The following is a 22975-nucleotide window of genomic DNA, read 5'->3' as shown; positions in this document are numbered from 1 at the left end:
TTTTCCATAAATTATCGTAAATAATTTAAATCAATGATATGGTGCACTTTACCATGTTCTGGTACTTCAGCAGTCTGTCTACAGCTTGGAATTCTTTCTGTAGAGCACAGATGCCATGAGTAGAAAAGGCATTTTTAGTTCTGAACCACTTTCCAGACAGAAATATGGAAACTGTCTTGCTATTCTGGGCTAGCATTTCTTGAAACAGAATTTTACCTGCATAAAATCTAAGATATTTGAAGGTAGGAAGGCCAATGATGAATGAAGAAGGCCACGTTTATGTTTTAAAGTATATTTTAACTACTATAAAACTCATGTTGTTCCCCACAGTCTAAGAGTCTAGCAGATCCGAAATGGCAACCATTTTCTTTCTATAAAAACAGGACTTGGTTGTTTGCAAGTGTATAACAGAACTCACTAAAGAGCTTTCTTTCAAAGCATTCATTACTTTGTGTCATAAATATCTATTTAGGATTTATTCTTAGAACCTTAATTTTGTAATTCTTAAGTCAACTTTTAAAACTTAAAAATCTAATAATAATTCACTCTCCTATTCTGAATTCTGAACTCCAGGTTACGAACAGAAGCCAACCACTGATCATTTCAGTGTAATGAAGCACCTACTGTCAAAGAAGGAAATCATTTGTTAAGTCCATATACATACTGAATCTTCAGATTCAGAGATGTTTACATTTCTGGATAAAAATCAGTGTACTTATGGAAAATAAAGGCATGTTTCAAAACTGTTTAGAGGTAAAAAAATAAAATCTAATAATAATTCAATAAGCATTACCTACCAATGACGTGAATGTAGCTACAAAGTATTATGCTAAGTGAAATAAGTCAGTGAGAGAAAGACAAATACCATAATGATTTCACTCACATGTGGAATTTAAGAAACAAAACAAAAGAGCAAAGGGGAAAAAAAGAGACAGAGGCAAACCAAGAAACAGATTTGTTAACTATAGAGAACATACTGATGGTTACCAGAGGGGAGGTAGGGGGGCAGCTGGGGATTAAGGAGTGCACTTATGATGAGCATATACAAATATGTTGTATGGAAGTGTCAAATCACTATACTGTACACCTGAAACTAATAACACACTGTATGTTAACTAATTGGAACTTAAATAAAAGCTGGGAAAAAAAAAAACACATTACCTAGAAGGGCCCACTAGAGAAACTGTTGCATAAGGGTCACAGCTTTGTCCATTTATGAGAGGCAACCCGTGACATGACACGATGCTAAGAAAGAATAAAAGAAAATTAATAGTATATTTAAGTTAAACAACATAAAGCATTATCTTTAAATACAAATCAGTATATTCAAAGGGTTAAAGCTTTTCCACAGGTCTGCAGATGTATGCCTATATACCACCTACCTCAAATACATCTATTGTGCACTTATTCACTTATGCTACATTTCTCAAATAGGACTTAAAACCAGAACGCCATAATCAGTACTGAGACTACCAAATAATATTTAGCATAAATCCCCTGGCTAAGTATCCAGCAAGGTACATTTTGTGGTTTGATAATATACTAACACTGCTGTGGCTTCTCAACAGGAAAAGAATGTGTTGTGAACCTTAAAGGAGAAACTACAAACCAAGCTAGATCTATGGCATCACATCCTCTGTTGAAGCATGAATGAGAAACAAGGAAATGACTGCGGTTTCCCCTTCAAATCTGATTCATAAATAGAGGGCAAGTCTCCCACAGTTTTGTAGTCTTTTATTCTGATTCTCAGTAACACAGCTCCTGTATCATTCTGTAGAAAATGTTTTAGACCTTAAAACCCAACATCTTCTAATCCACTCCATGGATAAAGTCACTGGTATTTACAGAGGACATAGAATCTAACCTAATGGTCTGCTCAATTTCCTCACTAAATATTATTGAGTCCACAAATTTAGTTTAATATCTAAGGGTTTGCATTCCTTAATGCCTAAGACAAACTCATGAGAGTTGCTGAAAGCATTCTTTGTAGAAAGATGTGGGCTACTGAGCAACATCCTTATTTCTCTCCACAACCCACAGATCATATATGTGGGTGAAGTGCATATGGTGTGCTGAGTCAAGAAGAAATGATAATGACTCATTCGATTAAATTGGGTATAAAAAAATCAAAATTTAAAAATTCCCCTAACTAACCAAAGAAAGCACAGACCGAGATAATAATTCTGGGTATTAATGTTAGACTTAGGACAGTCAAATTTTCCAACTATGTTCTGTTTGAAACTGACAATCCTCAGGCCAACCGCAGGCTAATCCTCAAAATGATACCTGATTTTTATGTAGCATTTGCACTTTATTCACTATTTTCACAAAATGTATCTAACTCCCACAACTGCCTTTGAGAAAAAACACCTTAAAGAAGAAAGTAAGGCTCAAAAAGATTATGTAAGAAATTAACAAAATAAGGCTGAAGAGGGACTACAACTTGTACAAAGTGGGCCAAGACTTAATTTCTACTTTCTTAACTGCTTCCCAAGTCCAGCATCTTTCTATGTTCCCTACTGCACCTTAATATATTGATTGTATTACTCTCTTCGTAATACCACATGTATCTCATGTAAACACTAATTATGAGAAATCTTAATTATAGAAAAGTCACTATAATTTTATGAGGTAGAAAAAAACTGAGAAAAATAGTTCATTATACACAGGCTTCTATAAGAATACTTCACAAAACAAAACAATGATGCCCATTAATCCGGAAGTATGAATTTATAAAAACCATCAGAAGTGGTCTTTTAAATGTAAGACACTTTTAAAATTGTTTTCTGAGGGGCGCCTGGGTGGCTCAGTTGGTTAAGCGTGCGACTTCAGCTCAGGTCGTGATCTCGCGGTCCGTGAGTTCAAGCCCCGCGTCGGGCTCTGTGCTGACAGCTCAGAGCCTGGAGCCTGTTTCAGATTCTGTGTCTCCCTCTCTCTGACCCTCCCCCGTTCATGCTCTGTCTCTCTCTGTCTCAAAAATAAATAAACGTAAAAAAAAAAAAAAAGCATTAAAATTGTTTTCTGACAAACAGAAGTAATATTATTAAGTACAAATTATTTTATTTGCTACATATGTTATGAAATATTTTTACAACTATTCTAATCGGTAAATCAAACAGTCTCCTATCATAAACATGAAGGAGTGAAAACAAATGCTGAAAATGAGCTTAGTATACTGAATTATCTTACATTTTGTTACTTTTTTTTTTTTAAGTTTATTTTTTTGAGACAAAGAGAGCAAACAAGCAGGGGAGGGGCAGAGAGAAGGGGAGAGAGAGAATCCCAAGCAGGCTCCATACAGTGCAGAGCACCGTGCAAGGCTTGAACCCACAAACCATGAGACCATGACCTGAGCCAAAATCAAGAGCCAGACGCTTAACTGAGCCACCCAGGCGCCCCTGACATTGTTTATATATGACATTTGATATTAATGCATTTTCTAGAAATTGCAAAGGAAAATATATTTAGTCCAAACTTGTTTAAATACAGAATGACCTGGATCTTTTCCTTGAGGCTCTTTTTTTTTTTTTTTTTTAAACTAAAAGACAAATGCTAATGTCTACATACAGCCAAGATGGAGGAAGAGAGAATGGAATAACTGGGGGGAAAAAAAAAAAAAAAGAACAAAATCAGCAGCGCAGGACAGTCATCTCTGAGGGGAAAAGAAATTAAATGAGTCCCCAACTGTTCCCGAGAAGAAGAGGGAGAGTGGTCAGCTGGGGAAGACCAAAGTAACTAGAGTTCCCAGACAGAATACTGGAGGAAAGAAAGCTACAACGAAACAAAGAAACTTCCAGAGAGCTGTATGAATCCCCCTGGAGTGTTCAGATGAGTGCTGATAAGCATATGCCTGTGAGGAAACTACCTGAAGATGGGGAAAGAATCATTTGATTAGATTCGAGGGAATAATTCCTGAAGCCCACAAATGGCTAGCATGACGCCCCACCAGCCATAGTATGAAACTTGGTAATTCACAGATGCTGTATCATTACTGAGAAAATACAATTCCTAGATTAAAGGTTGTATTTATTCCATCCAACAAGGCTTAAAAGCAAACCTCAAAGGAATCATATTGTTTCCAAGTAACTAGACTAGGTCTTCAAGCACACTGATAGAAATAATATCCAGAAACTTCAAAATGTCTACAATCCAACATAAAATAACTAGGAACACAAAGAATCAAGAAAACATGTGCCATGAGAGGTGAAGTAAATGAAATAGAGACTTAAAAAACAACAGGACACATCAATGAAACCAGGAGATAGTTCTTCAAAAAGATCAATAAAATTGATAAACCTTTAGCCAGACTCATAAAAAAAAAAAACTCCACAGAAATACAAAGGATTATAAAAGAATATTATGAAAAACTATATGTTAACATGCCAACAAACTGTACAACCTAGAAGAAATGGATAAATTCCTAGAAACATATAACATCCCAAAACTGAATCAGGAAGAAATAGAAAATTTGAACAGAATGGTTACCAGCAAGGAAATTGAATCAGGAATAAAAAAAACTCCTCCCAAAACAAAAAAAAAAACAGGATCAGAGGGCATCACAAGTGAATTCTACCAAACATTTAAAGAAGAGTTAATAATACCTATTCTTCTCTATTCCAAAAACAACAAATTCATTCTATGAGGCCAGCATTACCCTGATAGATACCCTGGTATCTATCTGATACCAAAACCAGATAAAGACACTACAAAAAAGAGAACTACAGGTCAGTATGTCTGATGAACACATAAAATCTGCAAAAATCCTCGACAAAATATTAGCAAACTGAATCCACCAATACATTAAAAAAATCATTCACCATGATCAAGTGGGATTTATTCCTGGGATGCAAGGGTAGTTCAACATTTGCAAATTAATCAATGTGGTACAACATATCAACAAGAGAAAGAATAAAAACCATTTGATCAGGGGCGCCTGGGTGGCTTAGTTGGTAAAGTGTCCAACTTCAGTTCAGGTCATGATCTCATGCTTCATGGGTTCAAGTCCTGCCCACATCTGGCTTCGTGTGGAACCTGCTTGGGATTCTCTCTCTCTGCCCTTCCTCCTCTCGTGTGTGCTTTCTCTCAAAAATGAACATTAAAAAAAAAAAAAAAAAAACAAAAAACAAAACAGAGGCTCTGATTAAAAGAATGGGAAAAATATATACTAATACTAATCAAAAGAAAGCTGATTGATTCTCTGGATAATAACAACCCAAAAGTCCATCAGTAGGGGTCTGGTTGAATAACTGATAGTAAATCTATATGTTAGAATACTATGTAGTTGTCAAAAAGAATAAGATAAATCTCTACTCTCTAATTACTTTGATATAGAGGGTAGGGGGTTGGGAATGAATGTGATACTTCTCCAAACACACTTTATACAAGTTCTGACTTTAGAAACAAAAAATCTTTTACATTTCATAAGTAAAATTAAACTTAAGCAATTCTTAAAAGGAAAAAATTATGAGAAACCACTAAAAAAGAAAGAATTATTTCAATAGACTGGAACATAGTATTTGACTCTGTATCCTTAGAACAAATAGTACAGTAAGATCTCTTAAACTTCATTCAGCAACCTCACTGCCAGCAGTAATATTGGCATTATTATTTTGAATTTATTTTCTATATTATATAAGATAATGACACTAATTGTTAGTGTTGTCAGGGATTAAGATTTTCAATATAATAAAGTCAAAGTTAGATTAAAAATCTTGTAATATTAAATTTAAATTAGAAACATAAAAGAAGGAAGGAAAGAAAGAAAAGAGAGAGAACAAAGGCAAAAGAAGGAAAGAAAGAAATAAATAAAGAAAGAAAGAAAGAGAGAGAAAGAGAGGAAGACTGCCATCCAGAGAGGCTATATTAATATCAGACAAAGCAGATTTCACAACAAAGAATAGTCCCAGGGATAAAGATCGTCATTTAACAACCCTAAATGTTAAGCTCCTAGCATCAAAGTTGCAAAAGCAGCAAAAACTGACAGAATTACGGGGAGAAACAGACAAATCCACAAACAGTTGGAGATAGCAACATCCCCTCTCAGTAACTGATAACCAACATGACATAATTAACATTTACTAAAAAAAATTCTACCCATGCAAAGCAGAAAACATATTAATTTCAAATGCATATGGAACAGATACCAAGATTAAACAATACTTTGTGGACAAAAACAAGTCTTGGAAAATTTGTAAGTATTCAGATCATACAAAATTTGTTGACAACAGCAGAATTAAATTAGAAGTCAACAGCAAAAAGATATCTGGAAAATCCTCAAACACCTGGGAACAAAATAACTCACAAATAATCCGTGGATTGAAGAATAAACAAAAGAAAAATTATACAGCATTCTGAACTGCATTAAAATGAAAACTCAGCACATCAAAATTTGAAAGGTGCAGTTAAAACAGTACTCAGAAGAAAATGGATAGCACTAAACACCAACATTAGGAAAGAAGAAAGATTTTCAACCACTGTCTTCAGCCTCCATCACAAGAAACTTAGAAAACAAAAACAAATTAAACCTAAAGTAAACAAAAAATACAGTGGGAATCAAAATAGAAAACAAAAAATATACAAAAGTCAATGAACTCAAAAGCCATTTCTTTTTTTTTTATTTTTAAAAAAATCTTTTATTAATTTTTGAGAGAGAGAGAGAGACAAAGTGTGAGCAGGAGAGGGGCAGAGAGAAAGGGAGACACAGAATCTGAAGCAGACTCTAGGCTGTGAGCTGTCAGCACAGAGCCCGACACAGGGCTCGGACTCATGAACTATGAGATCGTGACCTGAGCCAAAGTCAGATTCTTAACCAACTGTACCACCCAGACACCCCCAAAAGCCATTTCTTTCTTTAAAAAAATTTTTTAATGTTTATTTATTTTTGATAGAGAGAGAGAGATACAGAGCATGAGCGGGGGAGGGGCAGAGAGAGAGGGAGACACAGAATCAGAAGCAGGCTCCAGGCTCCGAGGTGTCAGCACAGAGCCCGACACGGGGCTTGAACTCACAGAAGTCAGATGCTCAACTGACTGAGCCACCCAGGCGCCCCCAAAAGCCATTTCTTTAAGAAGGTCATTAAAATTGATAAACTTTAGCTACACTGATTAACAAAAATAGAGTACAGACACAAATTACCAACTTTAGGAATGAGCAACATGACATCACTATTAAGTCTACAGATATTAAAAGAGTAACTTGAATTACTTTATACCAAAGAATTGAACAACTCAGATTAAACGGTCAAATTTCTTGAAAGATACAAATTACCAAAGATCACTTTTAAAAAATCTGAATAGTGGGGCGCCTGGGTAGCTCAGGTGGTTAAATATAGCACCTGACACTTGACTTCTTCGGCTCAGGTCACGATCTCACGGTCCTGAGATCCAGCCTATGTTGGGCTCCATGTGGGCGTGGAGCCTGTTTAATATTCTCTCTCTCCCTTTGCCCCTCCCCATCTCATGTTCCCAGTCTCTCAAAAAAAAAAAGGGGGGGGGGGGCTATGTACCTATTTAAAAAACTAAATTTCTTGTTAAGAACCTTCCCACCAAAAAATTAAAAAAAACCAAAACACTTCAGGCCCAGATGGCTTCACTGGTGAATTCTTATAATATTCACGTAAAAAAGAAATTATATCAATTGTATACAAACCACCAGAAAATTGAAAAAGAGAGATTACTTTCTGATTCATTCAATGAGGTCATTATTCTGATTCCAAAAACCAGACAAAGCCACTACAAGAAAACTATAGAGCAAAGTTCTTCATAAATGTAAATGTAAAAAACCTTAACAAAATTTTAGCACATCAAAGTTAACTATATATAACAATGATAATATAACATGACCAAGTGGAGGTTGGTTTAACTTCAAAAATCAATCCACAAAATTTACCATATTAACACATGAAATCAGAAAAAGCAGATCATTTGAAACATTCTCAGCAAACTAGGAACAGAGGGGAATTTTCTCAACCTGAGAAATGACAGCTAACATCATACTTAATGGTAAAAAAAAAAAAAAACAAAAACAAAAAACTGAATGCCTTCCCCTTAAGATAAGAAATAAGACAAAGATATTTGCTCTCACATCTTCTATTCAACATCCTACTAAAATGATCAGGCAAGAAACAGAAATAAGCAGAACCCAGACTAAAAAGGAAGTAGTAAAACTGTCTATTCATAGATGACACAACTGTCCATGTACAAAATCCTACAGAATCTATAAACAAGCTAGTAGAACAAATCAGTGAATATAACAAGGTTGAAGAATACAAGTGTTTTTTTAAATTACTATGTACTAGCAACAAACATCCTCCTATTCATCTTGTTTCTTCTTTCTTTTTCTCTTTCTCCTAAAGTTCTTTTTCTCAGCCTGTTTCTATAAAATAAAAATCACTGCCTGGACTTCATGTCACCCAGTACCTATCTAATTTTTCTGTTTGTCTTTCCAAATGTCTTGACTTCCCTTTCACTCCTCACCCTACTGAAATCTAGTTTTTTCTACATTCATCATTCTATGGAAACTCTCCTCATTAAAGTCCCCTGAGTGTTAAGTGCTATCTCTATTTTTCAGCGCTCTTCTTACTGGATTTCTTGGCTGTGTGAAACACTTCTGACCACTCCTTCCCTCCTTCAAGACCTCTTCTCTCTTGGTTACATGTGTCTTCATCCTCCTAATTTTCCTCATATCACCTATCTGTCTCCCTCCTATTTACATAACCTCCCTGTAAGGCTGTTGTTGTTGCTGTTATTGTTAATCACATCCATTCCTATGGCCACAACTACCATCAGCCTTACATTTCTATATGAGATCTCACCAGAGAGTTTAAGATTTTTATATTGAAATGCCTGATGGAAATCCCTACCGAGATGTTCAAGAGCAGCTAAAACTCAACTCATTACCATCTCTTATTAAAGAAGTTCCTCCTTCAGAATTTTCTCTTTTGTTGTAAATACCACCACCCACCTAGTAACACCATCTAGAAATCTAGGAGCCACATTTAGATTCTTCTTTGTGCTCACTTTCTATATATAATCAGTAAGTTTTAGTGATGCGACTCTTTAAACGTTTCTTCGTTTGTCCTCTTTTCTCATTTTTGTAACTACTATTCTGAATCTATAATCTCTTACTTGGATCACCCTAACACCCTTCAAATTTATCTCTCAGTTTCTGTACTTACCACTGTCACAAATCTCATCTTTCTAAAATGCAAATTCCAGCCTACTTCACTGGTATCTGACCAGTCTCTTGAATCAAGCTTCATCTGCTAGCAACATGAAACCGCTTTTAATTATTCTCCCTCCCTCTTACCATGTTTCTTCCTCCATACTTCTGCCTATATTGTTCTTTCCTTCTGGAAAACAAATCTCACTTTTTCTAGGCTAGCTACTTTCTATTCATCCTTTAAGAAGACAAATGTTACTTTCTTTCTTTGTTTAGTTGTTTCAAAGGTACTTAGTGCCTATTAGTGCCAGGCACTAATCACTGGGGTGATGAGGTGAATAAGACAAACAACATTCTTGCTCTCATGGAGCTGACAGTCTAGTTGAAATAAGAGATAACAAGCAATAAAGCAAAAAACAATAGCAAGTGCTATGAAGGAAAAAGAATAGGGTGTCTTATTTTAAAGTGATGCTTAAGCTGAAACCTAAAGGATGAGAAAACCAGCTAGAAGCAGGATAGGCATTCCAGGCAAAAAGGAGAGCAGATGCTGATCTCTGAACAGGAAGAATATGTCACATTTGAGGAACTGAGACAAGGCCAGTGAATATATGAACAAGAGGAAGCAAGCCACAAGATGAAATCCAAGAGGCAGGCAGGGTCGGAACATGCTGCACCATGTGGGCCAAGTCAAGGGGCTTGGATCTTATTCTAAATGCAAGGGGAATCACTAAGTGTTTGAGCAGGAGAATGACATGATCTAATTTATGTCCTAAAAGATTACTCTGGGCTGCTACGAAGAGAATGGACTGCAGAGCAGAAGGCCAGCTAAGAAACTACTACAATAGTCAAGGTAATAAAATGTTGCTGGTTTGAAGTAAGGACATGTCAGCAGATGATAAAAATGAGAAAATTCAAGAAATATTTCATATAATCAATAAGAAGTGGATCCAACGTGTGGAGGGAGAGAGGAGAAAAGACTTTAAATGATTCCCAGGTGTCTGGCTAGGGTAAAAGGTGGATGGTGGTTCCAATTGCTAAGGCTATGGGAAGGAGCTATACAGATATGATAGTCAATGCTTCAGTTTTCAGGTGATAAATCTGCAATGTTGTGAGACATCAAAGTGGAGTTGCCAAAAAGGCAGGTGAACATCTGAGAGTGGAGCTCAGAAAAAAGACATGAGTTAAATGCATAAGGTATAGACAATTTTTTTAACTTACTTTGAAATGATTTCTGACTTTCAAAAAATTGCAAAATAATATACACAGTTTCTGTATACCCATCACCCTGTATTAACATTTTGTGTAACCAGAGTAAAACTACAGACAGAGAAAAATAACACGGAAACAATGTTAGTTAATAATTATATTAACTAATCTTACAGACTTTACTCAGAGTAAATTTTGTCAATGTCCTTTTTCTGGTCCAGGATGCAATACAGAATCTCACATTGCATTTAGCTGTCCTGTCTTCTTGGTCTCTTCTATCCTAAAACAGCTCCTTAGTTTTAACTCTTTGCCCCTTGATCCTGTCAGTACCAGCCAGTTCTTTTGTACAATATTCCTTAATTTGAATTTGATGTTTCCCTGTGATTAGATTGAGGTTATCTATCTTGGTGTCCTTCTCAATGTAGCATACCAGGTAGCCAGATGTTTATTACCAGTGACACTAACTTCGGTCACACAGTTAAATTGGTATCTATCAGACATCTTATGGTGGAGATTCTTTGAGACTATACAAGTATGCTGTTTGTCATCATGTTTACACCCACTTATTTAGCATCCACCATACATGCTGATTTTCTATTTCCATCATTTGCCCTACATTAATTAGTGAGAATTCTACTATAAGAAAAAGTAGTTCTTTCTCCCCAGTGTGTTTATTTATTTATATAGCAGCATTGGCTCATGGATATTTTATTCTATAGGCTTAAAACATTGTTTTTTAATTTTTAATATTTATTTTTTGAGAGAGACAGAGTGTGAGCAGAGGCGGGGAAGAAAGAGAGGGAGACACAGAATCCGAAACAGGTTCCAGGCTCTGAGCTGTCAGCACAGAGCCTGATGCAGGGCTCGAACCCACAAACCATAAGATTATAACTGGAGCCAAAGTTGGATGCTTAACTGACTGAGCCACTCAGGTGTCCCTAAAAAAGTATTTTTAATGTTTATTTGTTTTGAAAAAGAGAGAGACAGAGCACAAGCAAGGCAGGGGCAGAGAGAGAGGGAGGGAGACTCAGAATCCGAAGCAGACTCAAGGCTCTGAGCTGTCAGCAGAGAGCCCAACATGGGGTTCGAACCCACGAACTGTAAGATCAAAACTTAAGCTGAAGTCAGACATTCAACTGACTGAGCCACCCAGGCATCCCTGTACTATAGGTTTTGATCTGTAATTATTATTATTACTTGATTTGATGCTCAAATTGTCCCAGTTTGGTTACGTGGAGCTCCTTCAAGTTGGCTTCAATGTCCTTTCTACATGCCTTCATTATTTATTTGTAGAACTTTCTTACTTTCTGACTCCACATATGCTCTGAGCTCATCTTGTATTTTCCCTGCTCAAGTCCTGAAATCAGCCAATACTTTAAAAAAAAGAATCAGGTTCTCTTTATTGGAGCAGCTCTGAAATAACAGATAACACTAATACTAATACTAATACTAGAGCCATTAGCCACATGTGGCTATTTAAATTTAAGTTAATTAAAATTGGACAAAATTAAAAATTCAATTATTGAGCTCCACTACCATATTTTAAGTTTTTAATAGCCACATATGACCAGTAGCTACCATATTGGACAGTTAAGTTATAAACCATTTTCATCATCATTAAAAGATCTATTGGACCATACTGATTGGAGAATGATATTTAGATGCTCAGTATGTTCATTGTTGCTGGGATGACACTGCTTCCAGGTCTTCTGCATGAATAGAGCTAATATACATACACACTCACACAAACAACCCTGTAGCTATAAGACAATTTCACTCTGAGAATTCTGCCTTCAAAGGAGAACAGAGAAATGGGGATGGCAGCTAGGGGAGGAGGGTGGAGATAAGGTCTGGGGAGGCATGCCTTTTTAGGATAGGAGATCCTAGAACATGTTTTACATTTTGAGGAGAACAATCTAAAAGAGAAGGTAAAGCTGATGAAACAGAAGAAGGAATAAGTGAAGGAGCAAAGTCCTTGAGTAGGGGAAACAGATGGAAATTCAGAGACCAGATAGAAAAATTCACCCCCAACAAGAGAGGGGCACCTCCTCTACTAGAACATAAAGACAAAACAATGGATGCCAATACAGGTTTGCAGATTTAGATTCAGGAAAATGTGACCAATTTACAGATTGTAATGATGGAGAATCTCACAGGTGTTATTAGAGAAGCAGAGTAAAACTCCAGGGCAGTTACAAATACCCACGCAGGGTTTATGATCATGAATTTAAAGTAAAATCAGTCTTTTTTAATTTTCTCCAGCAATAATATTCAGGTGCAAACTGAACACAGAGAGACTAATTCATTTATACTAGGATTGTTCCAGATAAATAAGAAGGATGAATAAAAGAGCAAGGAAGTTATTGGAAAAGTGCAAGAAAAAATGATTACAGTGATAGATCATGGAAAACAACCTAGAAGGAAGTGAAAAAATAAAAATGGGTAAGAACGTGGTAAAGATCAATGGGTAGAAGTCTTACTGATATTTCAGAAATGTTGCAGTGAGGAGCTTCCAGGTCTGGAAGATAATAGTAACTGCTAGGATATGAACCTTTCCACACATTACCCCCCAACTGTAAATTCAGCAAGTAGCACAAAGAAAACTACACATAATACTATGCTTTCAGTGGTACTAAAAACCAGAATACCACAAACCTCTAAAAGTTGAGAAATCAACAATAAATTCTGCAAAGTTGCTATTGGAGCTCTGGTGTTGCAGGCCAAGGAGTATGGACTGTGGAGGTTCAAGTGAAAGAGAAGAGAAAGAAGAAAAGAATACAGACCATCATGTGCCCATACAAAGACCTACTTGTTAACATTTATAGCAGCTTTCTCTATAATCACCTCAAACTGGAAACAATTCAAATATCTGCCAAGTGATGAATAGAGAAACAAATTCAATACAATGGAATACTACCCATGAAGTAGCTTTAAAAACAATTTTTTTTAATCTTTATTTATTTTTGAGAGAGGGACAGAGTGTGAGCAGGGGAGGAGCAGAGAGAGAGGGAGACACACAATCCGAAGCAGGCTCCAGGCCCCGAGCTGTCAGCACAGAGCCTGATGCAGGGCTTGAACCCACGAACTGCGAGATCATGACCTGAGCTGAAGTCAGATGCTCAACTGATTGAGCCACCCAGGCACCCCGTGAAGTAGCTTTAAATGAGAAAAAACAACCAGCAGATGACAACACAGAGATAACATCGATGTTGGAGTTATCTGACAAAAATGTGAAAGCAGCCATCCTAAAAATGATTCAATGAGCAATTACATCTGAAATATGAAAAGTTTCAGCAAAAAAATAGAAAGTCATTAAAGAAAGAAAAGATATAAAGAAGAATCAAAAGAAAATTTTAATACTTAAAACCAAAAGAAGCTTGACAGATGGGCTTAACAGTAGAATGGAGGGGACGGAGGAAATAATCAGTGAGCTTAAAGACAGAACAGCAGAAACTACTCAATATGAACAAGGGAGAGAAAATAGACTGGGGGAGGGGAAGTGGGGGTGGGAAAAGCAGAACCTCAGGGACCTGTGGGACTATAATAGAAGATCTAACATTTATGCCATTGAAATCTCAAGAGGAGAGGAGAAAGATAGCAAGGCTGATGGAGTATTACAAGAAATAATCGCCAATAATTTCCCAATTTGGCAAAGGATGCAAACATACAGATTCAAGAAGCTGACTGAACATACCAAACAGGATAAACTCAGAGAAATCTATGTCAAAATACCTCATAGTGAAACCGAAACACATAGAAAACTAAAGGCAAAATCTTCAAAGTAACCAGGGAGAAAAAGTGCATTACCTGCACAGGAAATAGAATTACAGTGAATTCAAAAAACCACAGAGGCCAGAAGCAAGTGATATATTTTTCACGTGCTGAAAAAAAAGAGCTATCAACCAAGAATTCTATATCCATTGAAAATATCCTTCAGGAATAAAGAAGAAAATCAAGACATTCTCAGATAAAGGAAAACTAAGACAATGTATCATTTATAGACCTACCCTAAAAGAACAGTAAAAGGAGATTCTCTAAACAATAAGACAGAGATAAAAGAAGGAATCCTAAAACAACAGGAAAGAAAAAAGAATATGGAAAGAGCAAAAATATGGGCAAATACAACAAACTTAGACTTCCCCTCTCTAATTTTTCTAAATTTTGTTAGATGGCTGAAGCAAAAATTGTAATACTGATGTGGTTCTTAATGTTTTCAGGGGAAACATTAAGATAATTATACTATAGAATGGTGGAGGGTAAAGGGATTTAAAAGAAGGTAAGGTTTCTACACTTTATTCTAACCAGTAAAACAGCAATACCAGTAGACTACAATAAGTTATACATGTATAATGTAATCCTAAAGCAACCACTAAAAAACTACACAAAGAGATAGAAAAACAGTACAGGTAAATCAAAATGGAATTCTAAAAAATGTTCAAGGAACTCAAAGGAAAAAGAAAACAGTAAAAGAGAAGAAAAAAACCAAAAAGTGGCAGATTTAAGCTTAACACATCAGTAATTACATTAAAAGTAAATGCTATAAATTCACTAAAGAAAAGACTGGCAGAGTGGGTTTAAAAAAGTGACACCCGGGGCGCCTGGGTGGCGCAGTCGGTTAAGCGTCCGACTTCAGCCAGGTCACGATCTCACGGTCCGTGAGTTCGAGCCCCGCGTCGGGCTCTGGGCTGATGGCTCAGAGCCTGGAGCCTGTTTCCGATTCTGTGTCTCCCTCTCTCTCTGCCCCTCCCCCGTTCATGCTCTGTCTCTCTCTGTCCCAAAAATAAATAAACGTGGAAAAAAAAAAAATTTAAAAAAAAAAAAGTGACACCCAACTATATTCTATCTATAAGAAACTACACAAAATTGGATGGATCTGATTGAAAAAGCCAATCTCAAAAGGTTATATATGATAAGACTCCATTTACATAACATTCTTGAAATGACAAAAATATAGATATGGAGACAGATTAGAGGTTGCCAAAGGTTACAAATGTTAGTGGGGGAAGGAATGGGTGTGAGTATAACAGGGTAGCATAAGGAAGATATTTATTGTGACAGAAAGATTATGTATCTTGATTGTGGCAGTTACCACAAATCTACGCATACGATAAAAGATATACAACATACTGTACAGTATACAATGTCAACTTTCCAGTTTTTACATTGTATTATAGTTATATAAGATGTAATTATTGAGAAATACTGAGCGAAGGGTACACAGGACCTCTCCATACTTTGTAATTTCTTATAAATCTATGATTATCTCAAAAGCAAGAAGTTAAAAAAAAAATCAAACTGCCACAGTTCAAATCCAGGCTCTACCACTCCCTGTACAAACTTGGGCTCATTTAACCAATCTGTGTATTGTTTTATCACCTGTAAAATAAGGACAAGAGTATCTACCAAGTTATAATAATAAATAAATAATACCTAAAAAAAGATTGAACTGATATATGCAACAACGTGGATGAATCTCAAAAGCATTATGCTAAATGAAAGAGGCTAGTCACAAAAGCCTACATATTATATGAATCTGTTCATATGACATTTTGGAAAAGGCAAAACTATAGGGACTAAAATCAGATCATGGTTGCCTGGAACTGAGTGAGCATAAGGAGAGGGGACTGAACACATCTCTGAGTAATGCGTTTTGTTAGAGTTTTGACTTTTGAAGTTGTGCTAATATTCTACATATTAAAAAAATAGAAGTAAACAACAAGAATGGGGGCAAAATCCCATTAACCTGAATGCAAACAAACCAAACCAAATGAAACCAAACCAACTATTTCAAATGTTATAACATAACCAAAGTGAGCAGGGGAGGGAGTGGTGGAAAGGGACTACTCCACATACTTGCACTATATGCTTCTCAGTCTAGGGGGAAAAATACTGCAAACAAATCTTGAGCTGTTTTTAGTAAGTAAATCCAAACTGAGGAACATTAAAAAAACAAAAACAAAAGGACTTCAAAAATCTCAATACCATGAAAGATAAAGAAATGCTAAAAACGATTACTGGTTGAGGAGATTAAAGAGACATGTAAACTAAATGTAATACATGATCTTGGACTGGATCCTTTTTTGGAGAAGAAAAAATACCTTAAAGGGCATTATCGGGACAGCTGACAAAAGTAAAATATAATAACTGTAGATTAAAGTACTGGAATATAAAAAGCATACATTATACTTTTTAAAAAAATTTTTTTAATGTTTTTATTTATTTTTGAGACAAAGAGAGACAGAGCACGAGCAGGGGAGGGGCAGAGAGAGAGGAAGACACAGAATCTGAAGCAGGTTCCAGGCTCCAAGCTGTCAGCACAGAGCCCAATGTGGGGCTCGAACTCACAGACTGTGAGATCATGACCTTAGCTGAAGTCCAACACTCAACCAACTGAGCCACCCGGGCGCCCCATACATTATACTTTTATTGTAACAATGTTGAGCTTCCTGAGTTTGATAATTGTATTACGGTTATTTAAGAGAATATACTTACTCTTAGGACTATACACTGATATATTAAGGATCATGATAATATGCAACCTTCCTTAAAAGAGTTCTACGGGTACCTGGGTGGTTCAGTCGGTTGAACGTCCAACTCTTGATGGCAGCTCAGGTCATGATCTCACAGTTCGTGGGATCAGGCCCCATGTTGGGCTCCATGCTGATAGTGCAGAACCTGTTTGGGATTCTCTCTCTCCCTCTCTCTCTGCCCCTCCCCTGCTTGCACTCTCTCTCTCTCTCTCTCTCAAAATAAACTTAAAAAAAAAAGAGTTCTAAAAAAAAGTAATATTATATATTTAATAAACATAAATAAAGAGAGACAGAGAGGAGGAGAGAGGGAGGGGAAAATGCCTCAAAGGGGCTGGGGTGTTCATAATAAGGAGAATAAATTATAGTCTAGAGAGAAACACTCACCCCACTGTAAGGTAAGTGGGTATGGTAGAAAACAGCATCTAATTGAGAAGGCAGTAAAGGAAACAGTAACTCAGGGGATATTCAGATTATTAGTTAATACAAAGAGAAAAAGAAGTCAGGGATATCCAGTAGTTTGTTGATAACACAGAGGAAAAGTTTGGGTGGAAGAGAAAAGAGAGAATTAGGCTTGAACAGATTTCCAGAGCAGTTAGAAGATTAGAGTCTGAACCTCAGAAAATGACTTGAGGGCAAAACAGGAATTTTTAAGTAGGTGAGAATCAATACATTCTCAAGGTAGCCATTTAGTTTTAGTCCCAGGGTTCCTAATGCTCAGCTCTGTGGTATCAGTCTCTTCTCTAGAGGCCCTCTAATAGGAAGCCTTTCCAATTCTCTTCTGCCAGGTAGTCAGACACGTTTATCCATGATCCTGTAACAGCCCCTTGCCTAACTCTATCATTTAACCCACATTCAATAAATAAGGCTGAATGAATTAATGACTTATCACAACCTGAGTAGACTAGACATAAGAAAACAAACTGGAAATCAACTTAATAAAGGAACAACACAGCAGAGTTTCATTTTTCAAAAAAGTTTCTGAAGTATATAAAATAAGGTGTGGGCTTAAGGTTCAAAGAACACAAAATGGAGAATTATTTCCAGTTGATTTTGGTAATAGAAATATGCTTACTGTACAACAAGCTGCTGGCACACAGTTCCATTCTCTGTTATCAGTTCATTCAGTTTTAATTCAAGGTGAACTTTACCCTATAATGAGAAAAAAAAAATTGGCAAACTGAGTAGTCTATTTTGCTGACAAATTATTAAAGGTATGTACTTTTTCAAATGGTACCTAAAATATTTAGTTATTCACTAACTAAATTTGTGATCCCTAGCACATGGCTTTGCCCATATTAAGTACTCGTTAAATGACTAATAACCAACGATGTAGATCTAGTCAAATGCTTATATCAGACACGGCATTCAAATCTAAGAATGTAATCCCAGTTCAAAAAGTATTTATGAATCTCAATTACCATAGATTTTTTAAAAAGGTAGCATTTATGTTTTAGGAAACTTTGAAATGAAAGCAAATTATAAAATATAGAATGCTTTTTCCAGAAAATCTAAACCATCAATAAGGATAGAGGCAGTATCATTATACGTCGAGAGAAATCATACAATTCTGAAAAATAAAACTAAGAGCTAGTAAGACTCAAGGTGTCAACACTTCTCTGAAAATTAAAGACTTATGGAATATCTACTATATTTTAGTAGTCACTCACTGTAGGGCTGGGTAGGAATCAATAGATATATAAGACAACAATCACTGCTTATAAGAAGCTCGCAATCTAGTGGGAAGACAATAAACAAAAGATAATATAGGACCAAGAGCCCTAATGAAAAAAATGGGATACCAAAAATAAATGAGTACTTTCTTAATTAGCTGTTAATAAATGGGAGTTGTAAAAATCCAGTACTACATATAAATTTAAAGCAAACTCAACTTCTCATGAAATGAAGGCTTAGGGACAATACAATCTGGAGCTTGATATTTTCATGCTGCCACCAGTGATGAGCAATTCTAAACTGGTTATGAGCAATTCTGAAGTGGTTAAGAATCAGTCTTGGATTACCTCCACCCAGCTGACATGACAAATTCTCACAGTAGAGATTTCAGGGGTGTGATGTCTAGGGGCTGATGACGTAAGTAATTTCATCAGAGATAGGAAAGTTCATTATCAAGTCACTGTTCCTCTTTGGAATAACCCCTTTCAGACATTCTTTCACAGTAATCTAACCTGAATCGGCCTCACTATCTTATGAGGGTTTGCTCCGTAAGAGTGAATCTGAGGTGCATTAACTACAAAGCTCAGGGTTAGATGCGTAGTGAGGAGCAACAACACTGATTGGCAGATCTCAACACAAAAGTCTGCATGAGAAAGCTAAGTTCTAAAGAAACAAAAGCATTAGCAGTAGTAAAATTGGAAGTTAGGTGGAACTGGAATTAAACTAAGCCAATTTGGGGCGCCTGGGTGGCGCAGTCGGTTAAGCGTCTGACTTCAGCCAGGTCACGATCTCACGGTCTGTGAGTTCGAGCCCCGCGTCAGGCTCTGGGCTGATGGCTCAGAGCCTGGAGCCTGGTTCCGATTCTGTGTCTCCCTCTCTCTCTGCCCCTCCCCTGTTCATGCTCTGTCTCTCTCTGTCCCAAAAATAAATAAACGTTGAAAAAAAAATTTTTTTTAAACTAAGCCAATTTTCCACTAAAAATTCAGGCACAACTATCGATAAATTCACATAAAATTTATAAAATTGGTCATTAATTCTACTTTAATATTCACAACCCCTACTACTAGACAATGACCCAGAAGAGGTTCATGATATGTAGTAATTTTTAATATTACTCAACTCGAATTTTGAATCATCTTTGCTGTCAGGCCAGCATACGTGTGTCACTTACTAAGTGAGCCTAGCCAACTGCATCAACATTTGCAGCTCAAAGCATATTTTAACATGTATGCATTTAATGGTAGAAACTGTATGCTAACAAGGCACTCCCAACAGTCTCTCAGGAAATATCTAGGATCTATCCTAGTTCTAAAACAACTGAAACTATTAAAATAACAGTAGGAAAAAAAAAGTACAATAGTTCCACTCACAACTAAAAATCACAGCACTGCATCAAGTAAAGCCTAGAAATAAAAAATGTATATATTTAATGGGATCCTACTAGGAATCATTATCATTCAGTCAGAGCCTACCTAATACATTCATTATTCCTACTGGCTGTTGAAGAGACCATTCCTTTGGTATTAGTCAGCAATAACATAGTTGTGTATTTAACCTGGTCAAGAAAAGACTGGGGACAGAATAGGTAACCACAAGGCATATACTGTCAGGGTGGAACACTAAAATTAAAAAGCATTATGAATTAGGGGCATCAGGGTGGCTCAGTTGGTTGGACATCTGACTCTTGATTTGGCTCAGGTCATGATCTTGTGGTTTGGGGTCGAGCTCTGTGCTGATAGCAGGAAGCCTACTTGGGATATTCTCTCTCTCTCTCTCTCTCTCTCTCTCTGTCTCTGTCTCAGGGTCAAGCCTTGCATACGGCTCTGCACAGATAACAGGGAGCCTGCTTGGGATTCTCCCTCTCTTCTTCTCTCTCTCAAAATAAAGAAATAAACTTAAAAAAAAAGCATTATAAGTTAAATCAAGGAAATTATCATTTCTAAACTATGAAACACTACCTCATTATATACTTTAACATGAAAGTATGTACATGATACTTAGCAAAAGAAACAAGTTAGAAAATAGGGTGTATAATGTTAATTTGGAAAAATGAAACATACTATATATATTACTATATGAATTTACTACAAGTCATCTACTAAAACACTGACAGGAGTTATCTTTGGTTGGTAGGATTTCAGATTTTTTTGCTCATCTAGATTTTAAAAATTTCTACTACCAAAGAGTCCTGTTTTTTAGGAAAAATAAAGTTTTAAAAAATTACTTGAAACTACTTTTCAGTATTAGAAACCCAAATCTATGAACATCTTAGAGAAAATATTTAGTATTCCTTAATACATTCATACAAAAGTTTGGTTTTATTTACATCTGTCATCATTTTATAGATTTGGATTATAGCAAAACAAGTTAGGTATTTTTTGTTTTGTTTTGTTTTTGGAGAGGGTAGTTTTGGGTTCAGCAAAACATTTCCTAGTCTCCTCTGAAGCCAGGTGATAGTGGCTAAGGACAGCCATATGATACAATTTTGGCCAATAATATATAAGTAGAAGTTGCTGGTGGGGCATCTGAAGAAGCTTGTTGAATGGGACTCCCTAACTGCAGCAGTGGCTTGAGAGGCTGAAGAACTTAAACAAGGCAGTCTACGGTCTCATGGTGCTGGGCATATAAAAATTGGAGCCCAAGGCCCAACAAGGTAGAGTGCCACTGGCAAATACACAGGCTTTCTGTTGGAACCTCTGAAGGACTATGCCTAAAGAGTAAGAGTGAACAACACTGACCAGCCTGTACAAAGACCAAAACTGGGGCGCCTGGGTGGCTCAGTCGGTTACAAGTCTGACTCTTGATTTCGGCTCAGGGCACGATCTCACAGTTAGTGAGATCAAGCCCCATGTCAGATTTTGTGCTGATAGCAAAGAGCCTGCTTAGGATTCTCTCTGCCCCTCCCCAGCTTGTGTATGCATGCACACTCATTCTCTCTTTCCCAAAATAAATAAACAAATGTTAAAAAAAAAAGAAAGAAAAGAAAAACAAAACAAAACAAAAACAAAGACCAAAACCTAGCCTAGAATCAGCCAAACCCCTAACCTCTAGATATGCCAAAAGTAAAAAACTAAATCTTCGGGGTGCCTGGGTGGCTTGGTTGGTTAAGCATCCGACTTCGGCTCAGGTCATGATCTCACGGTCTGTGAGTTTGAGCCCCGCGTCGGGCTCTGTGCTGACAGCTCAGAGCCTGGAGCCTGTTTCAGATTCTGTGTCTCCCTCTCTCTCTGCTCCTCCCCTGTTCATGCTCTCTCTCTGTCTCAAAAATAAATAAACGTTAAAAATAATAATAAAAAAAAACTAAATCTTCTCTGAAGGAAAAAAAAATCATCATCCATAGCTTCAAGTTATATCTAAACTATTTCATATTTTTCAATGTTCAGCATTCCATCAAAACTTATGAAGCATGCCAGAAGACATACACCAAAAACAAAAACGAAAATAAAAACCAACAAAAAGCAGTCAATTTAGAGGAGATGCAAATGTTGAAGTTAACTGACAGAGGTCAAAATAACTGCTTAACGGGGCGCCTGGGTGGCTCAGTCGGTTGAGCATCCGGCTTTAGCTCAGGTCATGATCTCTCGGTTTGTGAGTTCGAGCCCCATGTTGGGCTCTGTGCTGACAGCTCAGAGCCTGGAGCCTGCTTCGGATTCTGTGTCTCCCTCTCTCTGCCCCTCCCCTGCAAACGGTCTTTCTCCATCTCTCAATAATAAATAAATGTTAAAATTTTTTTTTAAAAAATAGCTGCTTAAAATATTTACTAAGGTAGACAACAAAATGAAAAAGCCAACAAAACACTGAAAACTATAAAGTGTATCAAATGAAAAATTTAGAATTAGGCAATAAAATAACCACAATGATGTATTCAACAGCAAATTAACCACAGCTGAAATGAGAACTGGTAAGATGGGAGATAATTAGTCAGTGGAAAATATCCACAGTGAAGCACAGAGAGGGGGAAAACATAAGTGACACAGGAAAACATAGGAAAATGGTCTATTATTCATGTAACTGGAGTCCCAGAAGAGGAGACAGATAAAATAGGGAAGGAGAGAAAAAAAAGATAAAGAAATAATTGCCTGGAATTTTCCAAAACTAAAGAAAGACATCAAGGCAGAGATCTAAGAGCCCCTATGAACACCCATAGGATAAACATAAAACCATATGAAGGCAGAGCATAGTAAAACTGCTAAAAGCAGATCAAAAGATGGGGCGCCTGGGTGGCGCAGTTGGTTAAGCGTCCGACTTCAGCCAGGTCACGATCTCGCGGTCCATGAGTTCGAGCCCCGCGTCAGGCTCTGGGCTGATGGCTCGGAGCCTGGAGCCTGTTTCCGATTCTGTGTCTCCCTCTCTCTCTGCCCCTCCCCCGTTCATGCTCTGTCTCTCTCTGTCCCAAAAATAAAATAAAC

The 22975-nt window shown here is 36.8% G+C and overlaps 1 protein-coding gene across 3 annotated transcripts in view; it reads right to left on the bottom strand.

Moving 5' to 3' along the window:
• RASA2 (RAS p21 protein activator 2) overlaps positions 1 to 22975 on the bottom strand; it is a 122885-nt gene that overhangs the window by 50411 nt on the left and 49499 nt on the right. For all 3 annotated transcript variants that reach the window (XM_030329831.1, XM_030329829.1, XM_030329830.1), the window contains exons 5-6: positions 17968 to 18044; positions 1162 to 1245 (exon numbers count right to left, since the gene is read on the bottom strand). In XM_030329831.1, coding sequence (XP_030185691.1) covers positions 1162 to 1245; positions 17968 to 18044 — 161 coding nt within the window. The remainder of the gene's footprint in view (positions 1 to 1161; positions 1246 to 17967; positions 18045 to 22975) is intronic.

The sequence above is a fragment of the Lynx canadensis genome, chromosome C2 (assembly GCF_007474595.2).
Source record: "Lynx canadensis isolate LIC74 chromosome C2, mLynCan4.pri.v2, whole genome shotgun sequence".
Lineage (NCBI taxonomy): Eukaryota > Metazoa > Chordata > Mammalia > Carnivora > Felidae > Lynx > Lynx canadensis.
Note: the sequence above shows the minus strand (reverse complement) of the source record. Positions and strands in the feature narration are given on the sequence as shown.